The 13252-nt window shown below is 40.4% G+C and overlaps 1 protein-coding gene across 10 annotated transcripts in view; it reads right to left on the bottom strand.

The window, feature by feature from the left end:
- The window catches only part of rreb1a (ras responsive element binding protein 1a), a 60060-nt gene extending 47290 nt beyond the window's left edge, over nucleotides 1-12770 (bottom strand). For 6 of the 10 annotated variants that reach the window (XM_079602285.1, XM_079602283.1, XM_079602288.1 and 3 more), the window contains exon 1: nucleotides 12499-12763. Coding sequence is in view for 3 of the 10 variants with exons in the window: in XM_079602283.1 (XP_079458409.1) it covers nucleotides 12499-12538 (40 nt within the window). In the remaining 7 variants the exon portion in view is untranslated. Of the gene's footprint in view, nucleotides 1-12498 lie in introns of all 10 variants that reach the window. The other 4 variants (XM_079602282.1, XM_079602286.1, XM_079602281.1 and 1 more) reach the window with 3 other exon arrangements.
- Nucleotides 12771-13252: the final 482 nt, after the last annotated feature.

Genomic DNA, 13252 nt, shown 5'->3' with positions numbered 1-13252 from the left:
AACTATACTCTGTAGAGCAGGGGTCTCCAACACGTCGCTCGCAACCAGTAGCCCGTGGCCTTATTGGAGGTAGCTCGCCAATGGGGCGTTCACATATCGCGTCTTTTGCACACTCAAGTTCGTTATTTCAAATGTAGGCGCATGGCAAGCGATTTTATTTTTTCAGGAAAAAAAAAAAAAATTATTAGAATTCCGCAAGCGCACCACAGGTCATGTGACAAGAACCAACCAATCAGCTTCACCTTTTCCGTAACAACATTGAAAGCTCAGTCAACATGAAGGATGGGGGTGCACCCAAACACTACGGGTGTTTTTTCTCTTATCCGTAAATAAATCTTGTAGCTGAGCTTCAGCAAGCGTTACTCGGGGGTGGAAATCCATTAGCTACTAAAACCTCTTTGTCGTTGTGGAGAGCGCAGTGCATGGTTGCATAGCAACGACAGACGCCACAGGAAAATCGGACCGAATTTTACTCATACTGTCTATGATTTTACTATTAATTATAAACGAGAAGCTAATGTGCATTGTACATGTCAGTAATTTATCTTTTTAGACTCATTTTTATAAAAATGATTTAAAGGTTGAAATATGTGAGGTTTATCTTTTTATAAAAAAAAAAAAAAGCCTGTTGTCAAAACTTTCATAAAAAAAAAAAAGTTTGACTTTCCTTAGGGTCTATGTAACCTGTTCTGAAATTGTTCTATTATAATTAACTTCTATTATAGTTCACTGGTCCCATTGACTTCCATAGAAGGAAAATAAATATAATATGGCAGTCAATGGGACCATTTGGTTACTGACATTCTTCAAAATATCTTCCTTTATGTTCAGCAGAAGAAAGAAATTCATACAAGTTTGAAGTAACTTGAGGGTGAGTATATGATGACAGAATTTTCATTTTAAAGTGAACTATCCCTTTAAAGTCGAAACCTTTTATTTTACCAGTTCTGATGAACAATTCCCTTAATGTAGCACAATAGTTATCATAACAGTAACATCCAGTATCCACCATTTCCTGTTCAGCCGAGGTTTAACAGACTCGCACACAGCCTTGTGGGATAGGCCATTTCCTTAGCAATCCATGACACAGGCAGTTGAATCACAAACACAGACGTGCAGCTCGAAAGTGACCAATCCTGACATCACAAGGCGAGGATTTAAACGAATTAACACCTGAAATCTGGGAACAAATCTATAGTGGTCTAAAAGCCAGAACACAATGCAGAAGTGCAACAAGTGGCATTAGTTAAGTTTCATACAGGCCCTGAATTTCTTTATAACTTATCAACTGCCCACTGACCCTGTTCAGAGATTATGGCAGAATGAAACGACTACAATCTAACAGAAGACATTACAGAGACACTATCCACTTTATGACAAGTTATGCAACGTTGATGGAGACAAAACAGACACTTTGCACATCTAACACAAGGGCGCTTCACCCAAATGAGGATGTTGTATGTTTTTAAACTTTATGTGCTGACAATTATGACCCTTCACAAGTCTGTAAATGTCAAAATTCATAAACGAATCAATTTCAACTTGCACGACCCCCCAAAAAATCAGGTTAGTAGTACAGTAACCCACAAGGATGAGCTAAGCAGCCATTTTATCGGATCTAAGACATGCAACATGCATTTTGTGAAGGCTGTACTTTCAGACGGACCCTTGATCTGGTCTTCTCATGAGGCAATCAACAGCCTGGTTATCTTCTCTGCTCTTTGATTAAGTTTATTATTGCCTCTGCTCTACTTTTCCCCAAGCACTTGGTAACAAAGTTCATGAGTGGAGTCTAACTCCCTGGTTAATGATAACACTCCTTGGACACTGACATGTTTTGTGGGATGCTGTGGATGGATGGAAACTAGATTAAGGAAGTAGAGGTATCCAAAGCATTTACGGATGACTAACTCAGATGGAGATGTCTTGAAATGTTAGCGCTCATCCCCTCTTATAAACTCATTGACAGGCACAGACAGGTTGGATGATACTGCATTTGAACAAGCAGTTGTTTTGAACCACACAGCTGTTGTACAGGAAAACGTTAAATACCATTAGTGTTTGTTTTAAAACAAAGTGAGGCATGGGAGACCAGGTCTGGTTCAGGTTTAGTGTCAGGTTTGTTCGGTTAGTGGGTGAAAATGTCAAGAAATGTCTGGGCCGTATGTATGTAATTGTAAAATACCTATATATGATTGCAACAAGATTCCTCCAAGTAGACTTGAACAAGTAGAGTCAGACTTTTACATAATTTATTTGACTTCATGGTTTTCCACATGTCATCTGGGTGGGTCCCTCAGAAATATCCGAGCGTGTTGGCTTGCTGTGAAGTAGGTGTTGAAGGAGGGCAGCGTTTCTGTCTGCTCATTGTGTATGTAGCCCCTGATGGGAAAGGCCAGGTTTCAGGAGAAGAAAGAACCCAGCTCGCTGTCTTTTGTGCCGTCTCCTCAGGGGCACGTCAGCAGAGCCTGCCCCATTGACTCCTCGTTTCCCATGGGAGCCAGACGGTGTACCATTAACCCCAGACCAGTGAGGCAGACACACCTCTACCTTTTCACCTGGCCATTTGAATTTGCAGCTCAAAATTGGGCTTGATCGCCCACTTTAGAGCCCGAGACCTCGCTAACCCAACCCCCTCACATCACATCAGCCGGCTCCATCACAAAGACGCATTTATTTTGGAAACAGCAGCCGGCATATCAGCATTTGCTATCTTTTCTAATGCTGATGTCCCTAAACAGAATCAGCGTGGCCTGGTGTTATTTGGAAATGGCTGACCTGTCATCGAGGAGTGTTATTCTCCTGGTGTGATGACTCTGTTCAGGTTTTTGAGGTGGATTCTGGGAGGTTTCATTTTTTTAAGTGAACCGGGGGTGTTTTTTTTTAGGAAGAGTTCTTCGTCATTGATGCTTGCATGGTATAACAGTCACGCATCTTAGGCAACGTCTACACTAATCCGGATATATTTGATTTCTGTACGTTTTGGTCTTCAGTCCACAGTAATAACGTCAAGTCCAGTCATTTGACGCATGTGCCTACTAGGTATTACTTTCACAGTGTTGCTAAAGATAAATGTTACTTTGTACAATTTTCATATTAGATTACTTCAAAGATGACTGTAACTTGCAATTGTTGTTCACCAACAAAACATGAGGACGATTGCTTTTTAGACCATAAATGGAATTGCGAATGAGTGCGACCTGGACGTACCAGTTATTGGTGCAATATTTTGCTAATAAAATTATTGTATCACGTCAGTGAGCTTTTATTATGTTTTACGCATGCAGACTGCACAGTAAGATCAATTTAAGCATTTTCTAACGTTTTAGTTTGGATGTGAAACTTTAAAAAGAAAACGGCAAGCTCATACTACACAACTTTTGGTTGAATTTTGCTGTCGCACAGATTTCCATGGTCTGCAACAAACCCCGCGGATTGCGGCTAAATTGTTGGTCGCCGATGCACGTTAAGTATGAGCAGATCAGCAACATGATCTAAGCCTGTCTCGACCAGTCACAGACGCGGCAATATTTTCAAACCTCTTTGATATTGCCACATAATCATGTAGTGTGTGCAATGCAACGACAAGGTGGAACTAATCCATCCAATCACAGTGCAGATGGTATAAAATGAAAAATCTCGTAATCACTTGCGTGAATTTCTCACGTAAATTTATCTGTTTTTCTCCCGCTGTTGATTGGAACTGCCCCAACCAAATGTCTTGAACTTTGTGCCCCTCGTCAGCATTGTGTTGTGTAGTATGCGCGCTACTGTGAAATACCTACGACACGAAACCTCGTTGTGTAGTGTGCGCACACCACAGCAATTAAGCTAGTCCACAGTCCTGTAGTGTGAGCTTGCCCTTAAACCACACTGCCCTGACCGTGATTCTGGACGTGCGTCAAATTCGAGACGACGCGAAAAGTCGAACGTGACCAACTGTTTTGTCTAAACTTGCAAGATCATTTTTACAAAAGAAAGTGGGAGACAGGAATGCTGGTGGAGCTCTAAAGCCTTCCTCCCCTCCGAGTCTTCATTTACTCCCGGTGTCTCCGCCTTCGTCCCAAGGCCAGTCCAGTAATCTCGTCCTCCCATCCCCCCTACGCTCTTAGCAGCTGTGCAAAGGGATGCTCTCAGGTGGAGGCCTGTGTGTTTGCACAAGAGGTTGCAAGAAGGTGTGTGGTTGACTTCTTTACGAGCCTGAGGTGCAGTAGGACTAGGGGCATGAGCTCCGGTCTCTGTGGATACGAGGTGTGTCCTGTGTTTGCAGAACAAACAACAGTACCTTTTCAGCTCATGAGAGGAGATGGCAGGACATTGTGTGTGTGGGTGTGGATGGGTATGTATGGTTCGGTTTTGAAAAAGGGGGTGAGTGGGAAGGTTGTTATGCACTTGAATTATCTGTTTCTTATCCATCACTGTATGAAGAGCAACTGGAAAGGTTGATTATTTTATTCAACGTGGAGCGACGTCAAATAAGAACCAGGGGTGGACTAAAAAAAAGCACAACTTTTCAACACACCATGGCACTGCACTTTAGTAAATATGCTAAAAGAAACTAAAAGGAAATGTGAGTGAGGCACACGTAAAATTTGCCATCACGGTGCCAGGATTAATCAATTTGGTAAACAAAATGTCTTAAAGATAATCACGCCCAATATTTAGCTTGGACAGTATGAGCAACACACAAATGACAACAAAGACCATAAACATCACCAACAGATCTGTGGTCACCGTCATGTTTGCCGAGCTGCATCTCAGGATTACATCTTTTCCCAGCATGCACTGTGGCTGCCAGGTAAGATGTCATTAGGCCAGCTCATCCTTGAAGGCTATATTTGTTGTCTGTCGAGTGGCAAGGTGGCAGACGGGAGCAAACAGCCACCTCTTGGCTTTCGATTAGCGCCAGACCAGATTTGCGCTGTTTACACAAAGGCCTGTCTGCATGTCCTCAAACGTGTCAGATGCAGAATATGTGTTGCGCCACACATTGTTAAGCTGCAACAAAATACCCTTTTTGGGTCACAAGAAGTCCCAACTCAAGACGACACATTAATGCAGTGCGTTAGGGGTGTAACGATACCCCAAATGTCAAGATACATTATCACGATACGATATTATTGCGATACTCCAAGAGTGATGATAAAAGGTCAACAAGATAATAAAAAAACTAAATTTGGTATTAAATTGTGCGTGTAAATGAATAGGCTTGGACTTGGTGCTGGTAACCCAATTCACAGGATAGTGATAGTGGCACCAGAATATGATTCTGACGCTAAAAATATAGAATTATTTTAGACGAATATGCTTGCACTGTCACTGACTAGATTTATTTAAAATAATGTAGGCCACTTTTTACTGGTAACAATACATTTGGCATTATCAGGACCCATAAATATCCCCCATTGCATTATATTCAACATTATAGTTTAATGTAGTGACACTTCTCTGAAAACTAAAACTTTTCTCACACAGTAATTTTTATTTTTGGGTGAACTATCCACTATACATATTGTCACTATCCACGATACATTTTGTTGCATTTTTGTATTGCGATAAATTGTGAAACAATATACTGCTACACCCCTAATTTGCGTTCTACACGTAGCCGGGACAGAAACTGGTTGTGCGATGCTGCTAGCCTCTTTTTTTCCTTTCTGCAAACACCCTCTTCTTGTCTGTTCCACCCTTTCTTCCCTCCCTTCTTTTCTTTCTCTCTCGGCCAGCTCCACTAAGCAACAAGTGCTGCCTGTGAGTACCACCCTCCCCCCCGTCCCAGCCTCCAGAAGCTATCGCAAATCCTGCGAGCAACTGCCAGCTGACAAAACTGTTTAGTCAGCAAGAGGGAGGGAGAGAGCGAGCTTCAGGCTTGAGAGAGCAAACGAGAGCAGAGACAGAAAGAGAGGCTGTACATCAGTCGGCCCACTCGCTTAAATTCAGCATTAAACAGAAGTTGCGATAGTTATTTATTTCCCTACTGTGACGTATAACCAAGTGAAACACAAAAATTGTAGGGTGGGACTTGATTTTTTTCCATTGAGAATTGATTGGATGGTTGTGGTTTGCTATTGGTGGATCTAATGTGAGTGACAGGTTGCCTCGCGCCAGTAAACACATCATCAGAGATTAGTAGAGATGCTTGCTCCAAAAAAAGGGATTGGTTCAATTATGAATAAAAAAAATAATGGTAAAGCTTTACAATAAGGTTTATTAGTTAATGTATCAACTAATGTATGACCTAACAATGAGCAATACATTTGTTACAGTATTTATGAATCTTTGTTAATAAAAATACAGCTGGTGATTGTTTGTTCATGTTAGTTCACCGTGCATTATTTAATGCTAAATAATGCATGTTTTAATAATGCATTATTAAATGTTGAAATTAATATCAACTAAGATTTAGGGCTGTAAACGATTAATCGCGATTAATCGAATCCAAAATAAAAGTTTGTGTTTACATAATATATGTGTGTGTGTTGTGTATAATTATTTTGTGTGTGTGTGTATATATATATATATAAAAATATATAAATACACACACATGCATTTATATACTGCATATATATTTTTATATGATTTATATTATATATAAATAGAACTATTTTATATATAAATAACATTTTTTTCTTAAATATATACATGCATGTGTCTGTATTTATATATACAAAACAATTATTCACAATACACACACATATATTATGTAAACACAAACTTTTATTTTGGATTCGATTAATCGCGATTAATTGTTTACTGCCCTACTAAGATTAATAAATGCTGTAGACGTATTGTTCATTCTTAGTTCATGTTAACTAAGGTAGTTCACTAATGATTGTAAAGTGTTACAAAAAATAATGTGCACGAATAAATAATTTATACAGCAATGTTCAATTAAAAACAAGAACTGTCCATTATGACTTTAGTTTAAACACTATAGGAAACAAGACAGGAGAGTTGGGGAGGGGGAAGATACGTGGAGGATCAAATGGCAGTAAATACAGGGACGGTGGTGTTAAAACCACTAGCTCTGTCTGAATCTCAGAGAGGGAAAACAGTCGTGCTGCTAAACTCGCTATTGTTCGAACACTTCCTTCATCTCTTTCCCCTCCACCTCAGAGAAGAGGCAAGTTTCACTTCCCGTCTTTCCTCTCATCTCCTCCGCTCAGCGTTGCTGGACCTCCATTTTCCCTGCCTCCCTCTCTCCCTCCTGTCCTCCATTGTGGCATTCTTTCACATCGGTGATAGCCGTTGGGTTAGACTTTGAACTCTTAGCAAATACTAACTTTATTTGCTGGTTGGAACGGCTCGGGGGAGAAGCCGGGAAAGGTGATAAGACTGGCTGCAATAACAGGGTGTTTGCGATGCATCGTCAAAACCCAAAAAGATGCATTCAGCCTTATGGCCCATTAGCCTGATGACTGCTAAACACGGCGAATGATTGGGTCAATGCTCTGATGAAAGATTCTCCACGATCCTAAAGCTACAGACTATAAAGCATGGCAATCCGTCACTTGAATGAAACTTTTCAGCCAATTAAAACAATAATACTAGATTAAAAAACATTGTTATGCAGGTGTTCAGTCTTTTTTTTGCTACTGTATTGAGTGTTTTCCAACATGTTCCTTTGTGGTTGCTAAAGATGTTGTGAGTGGATTTTAGATCGTTGCTATGCAGTTGCTAGGGTGTTCTGGCAGTGGCCCACAATGGTAGGATGTTGTGGGTGGTTGCCATGGCATTGCTACGTGGTTGCTAAAGTGTTTTTTTGTTTTTTTTCTCGCTGTTACGCAGTTGCTAGAGTTTCGATTGGTTTCTTTCTGGCTCAAGTTTCTAGACAATTCCAGTCTGGGATTTTTCAGTCAGAGAACAATCATCAGAAAAGGTGTATCAGAACATCTCTCCTCTACAAGCCACGTGTTTTGAGGCATCATACACAACTACAGCACCCACGTTCGAGGGTTTTAAAGTCATCATGGAATCAAAATTGGCAATTCTTGTTCTTTGACGGAATCTTGCACTAGTTATAATAAATGATTTATCCGTGCACATCTGTTTTTTTATTCTTGTGCCTTGCCATCAAAATATTTTCCCCTCCCTCTTGCAACATCTCTTCTCTGATGACGAGGGCGGGGCAACCTGTCACTCACATGAGATCAGCCAATAGCAAACCACAACCATCCAACCAATACCCCACGGACAAAATCAAGTTCCCAGTACGTCACAATAGAGAAGAAAAGAATAATAGACATGCTTGTCTTAGCAAAAGTAGTTCAAATCATTTTGAATAGTTTATTTTACAATTTAAATGGAACTGTTTCTCAAATTGATTTAATCTGAATTGTTGTTTTGAGCTATATCTATTGCAGCTGCACTGTTACTGAACCAAACATGTTTTTCATGTTTTCACAGCCAATGATAAGTGCTGCCTGTGTGGGCCATGACAGCAATCTCCTGCAATCACAGAAAGGATCGGTTGAATTTTTGAGGTTAAGCTTTCAATCCCATATTTGACACATCTAACGATAATGAGCCACGGTGAGGAGGCGGCAAGAGCAGCATTCATGAAATATAAGCCCAAAAGAAGTTGATTGTAGGGACCATTGGTGGCGATTGTTCTACGATCAACTTAGGCTTACGATGCTTTTGGGAAATGCAGTCCTGGACAACCACAAATATAGCCGGGGCTAAAATGTCAGCACCCAACACTATTCTAGGGGCGTCCCGACAGAAGCATGCCCATGTCGCGCTAAAATAAGCCACTCGTTTTAATAAAACACAAGTGAATCTGTGATCTAATACCATCAACAAACCCCTGAAACAATCAAATACACATCTCTGCCATTCTAGATTGTGTTTTTCTAATTGAATATCTAGTTATTTTGTGTGATGTTCATACAACAGCATCCTAATATTAATGGATAAACACCCAATTTGTGGGAGGGGGACTAAAAATAAAACTTAGAGCTCATTTTCTCCATCTCTCACTCCACCCAAGTGGTTCTCCTGCTGTGTCCCTCCGCCACACAGAGGGATGGAATATAATCTTATCTAAAAAAGGCAGGATAAATATAGCCTGGGAGCCAAAGGGGCAACCAATTCTGCCCTAAGGCCAAAAGCAGGTCCCTCTCCATCAGGATAACCGGACCACCACTACACAGGTCCCTTAATGCACGTGTGTAAGGTCTCATTTAGACTTCAATGGTATTAGTAACCGATAAGATGCACCTCATTCATCTTGAATGAATGGATGGATGGATGTATAAGAATTAACCAGGTGCAGCCTAACATGCTATAAAAAGTATAACAAGACGTGATGTTTAAAAGGCTAATTGAATCTGAGATCAATTATTTACAAAGCATTCCAGGTACAACGGTCTGACTATCTAAGATGGACAATCAAATAAAATGAAATGTAAATCTCAGGAGGTCATTGATGCAAAGCAGTGCTGTAAAGTGTTTATCGTTTGGCAGCCACAACCGAGGCCTGCTGTGTAGGTATCTTGGGAATTACTATAACAAATTTAGATAATGTCAATAGACACTCACTGAGACCCGAGGGAGGGTGATGTACTTTTAATTATCCCTTATAGAGAAATCCCAAGAGGGACTGGGCACCAGATTTTCAGGTGTTTGAAAAGCATTAACAATGAAACAATTAAGTAGGCTGAAGGATGAAAAGAAATTCACACTGGGACATTATGCATGGGATTCAATTCACTGGGAACTAAAATGGAATCTGAAAACTTCCCATATAGTTCTCCGTTTCCTCTGGGATCTCATTCACTAGATCTTGCATGTGAAAACGGCAAGAAAACACTTCACAAACTCTATTAGCATAGCCTAGAGAACAAAAAATAATAATAATAGAGCAACAGCATACTTCAGAAACTCTAGAATGCAATGCATCGCAAAAATATAAAAAGAACAAATATGAGTGCAAACTTTCCTATTAGCCTCAGCCAAAGAGGAAACAAACAAAACTACATGGAAACATCCTCCTCCTTTAGCCACAACATCATCAAGCTGATCCTTTAATACCGGCTGCAAGGCCTCCGCATGGCCCTGCTCATAACACGGCTATTCTCTGCCAAACTTTGACATCTTTCATTTGAGGAAAAACCTCAGAAAATGTGCAGCTAAATACATCAGATGGGGCTTTTATTTGAAAGGGTCGCATACGATCTTATATTTAGAGATGGAGAGAAGGCTGTGAAGTGATAGTGCACTGCTGCAGCTCTCGACTCTCTGCTCGTCTACAGTGTTGAATTTCGTAATGGAATGTGAACCTCTCATCCGGATCTGTCCTCTCCTCCCTTCCTCTAAAAGAAGGCCAAAGAGGCAACGGGAAACATCTTTATTTGCCACGACCCCCGAAACTAGTTTTTTGGTCGCCTAATGTGATTGGTTAACAGTAATTGGACTTTTGATTATTTGTAGTACCAATCCACTCCAGACCAGGGTGGTGTGAAGTGGAACCGGAGCAGGGAATGGGTGTTTGGAAAGTCGGAGCAGCTTCTCCTGTGTGCGGGGATTGCAGAACGGAAAACCTGGAGTGGAGCCGGAGCGATTATAGAAATCTCGGTTGCTCCGTGTCATTTGGTATACGCTTGTTCCAGATCGTCTTTTCTGTTTTTGTGTTACTTGGTGACACTTAAAAGTTGTGTGTGTTTGTTACACTGTAAAAAATTTGATGAAGTTATGAAATGTTTTTCATCAAAATAAGTTAAGCAATTTTAATTAGATATACAAGATTTTCAGTTTAATATAATTTCAGTTGAAACGACTTAAACATCTAAGTTGATTGTACTTAATGTAAGGAAGCAACTTTTTTTTTTAAGTGCACGGTTTATTGTTCATTATTTAACCAGGCCTACATCTAAGTTCAAAATAATGGAAAATATTAATTTATATAACTTATTTATCTATGGTATCTAAATGCAACTAAATGTGCATGTAAGTTGAGTGACAGGCATTATTTGCTACAGCTCACTGATACTCTATATATAAATTACAAATCATATTATATATATTATAATTTCTGCAATGTATCGAATCGGCCAGCCCCTTTTAACATCACAAATCAGCATTACAAGAGTTTCCCACTTGTAAATATTACTTCACTTGAGATCATTCATGTGCTCAGATCTCCATGTTCATTGATGAACAACAAATAACAAGCCGATTTTACCCATCACTTCATATTGATCGAGCAAAATCTCACTCACAAATGTTGCTGATGTCCTGTATTTTATCATAACTATGGTCACCAGAGGCCTCGTGCCTACCATTGCTTAAAGGGATAGTACATCGAAAAATTCTGTCATCCTTTATTTTCCATACTATGGAAGTGAATGGTGGCCATTTACAAACATTCTTCAAAATATCTGTCTTTAAGTTTAGCAGAGCAAATGAAATGTATACAGGTTTGGATGGAACAACTTGAGGGTGAGCAAATGATGAATTTGCATTTCTGGATGAACTATCCCCTTTAAATACTAATAACTATGTTACTTTTTTTAAATGCATAACTCTGCAAAAAGCATGCAAAAAAGCATATAAGGAGAATGAGAAGGATGCACAAAAAGTGGCGAGTGGATTTGCCACGTTTACCTCGGGCTCTCCTGAAGTTTCTGCCTCACCGAGGAGGGGCGGAAAAGAGACGGAACACAAATGCCTAGCAACCATTATCTAACCAGCGCGAGCTCTCTCTGCTGCCCGTCTCCCGAGAGACCGAGCGGGCTCATCCATTCCTTCAGTTCACCACAAACTTTCAATAAAACTCGCAGAAACACTTTAAAACAACATTTAAACACCTAACGTGCTTACTTTGATGATGCACATCTTAACCAATCCTAATAATAAGACAAATATTTCGCTTTCGACGATTAAACGAACCGTGTTTTTTTTTCACGTTACTGAAACTGCAACTAAGTTACCTGAACAGTTTCGTGATCAAATACAGGCCAACCATGAACAGATGAACAAACTTTATGACGCAACAGGTTGTTGTCGAAGTAGAACAAACAAGCAGACGAACAAACAAAAACAAATGATATGCATTAAAAACGACATTTTCGATGGTCGACAACTATCATGGCAGAAGCAGCTCGAGCCGAAGCGATCAAAGTGCACGCGAGATGAGATGCTCCGCGCGACAGCAGCGCGTTAGCTTAACGCTAGCTAACAGCAACAGGCGTTCAACCCCATCACCGCATGCAACAACTTCCATACAGCATTAAAAAGTTGTTAAAGACCAACATAAAGTTGTGTGCACCGAAACACGCCGATGTCTTGGAGAAACGGAGTTGTTTGGGGCAGGTTTGGGCTGTGCGCGTGAGCATCAGGTCTCGCGCAACGAGGAAGCTGAAGTTGGGGGAAAAAAAGTGTCCTCTAAACTCCACATTAACTTTAACTCTTGTCTCTGACTCCAAAAGCTAAAACACATCAAATAAACACACAACGGCGGTACAGCAGAGTTTTAAGGAGAGCCGTGTAACTTACGTTTGACTTTGTTGGGGTTGGGTTGCTTTCGCCGAGACATGATGATGATGATGATGATGGTGGTGGTGATGAGCTGAGGAGAGAGAGAAGAAGAAGAAAAAAAAGAAGCTGCAAAAGTTGTTCCGGAGAGGAATCAAAATGGCGTTCGTAAAAGATGTGCAAAGTTCGTCAACTTTGCGTTTGAGTTCCCCACTCACTCTCCCAAATCCCCCCCACGCCGAGATGCTTTAGGGAGGAGAGAGGAAAACGCTTATTACTGCGTCTCTCTCTCTCTCTCTCTCTCTCTCTCTCTCTCTCTCTCTCTCTCTCTCTCCTCTAAAGCTGATCAGTAAGGCGGAGTGTCACGTGTTGCTCCTGCTCTAGTCTCCAAGGGGACGCGCGTTACTGAAGCTGCCGACACACACAAGCATCAGACACACACACACACACACTAAACTAAAGTCACCCTGTTCTTTTCACAAATACTTTCAAAACTATCATAAAAGCACACTAAACTGAATGTGGGTAGTGGAAGACACATTGAAGTTTCTTTCCAAAAAAATTAAATTGACATAGAAAGGTGAAAAATTATGTTAGACTTAAAGATAAAATACAATATATTATATTAAATTATAATAATAGTAGTTTACCAATGTATACAGCACAATTAAAATAACACAAGTTGACCAATGTTTTTTACAATGTCACACCGAACACAAAAAGAGGAAAGAGCATCACATAGGCACACATTTGATCACATATAGCCTACTGTAAT

Source organism: Phoxinus phoxinus, assembly GCF_949152265.1.
Source record: "Phoxinus phoxinus genome assembly, chromosome: 24".
Classification (NCBI taxonomy): domain Eukaryota; kingdom Metazoa; phylum Chordata; class Actinopteri; order Cypriniformes; family Leuciscidae; genus Phoxinus; species Phoxinus phoxinus.
The sequence above is the reverse complement of the archived record's forward strand: the minus strand, read 5'-3'. Positions and strand labels throughout refer to the sequence as shown.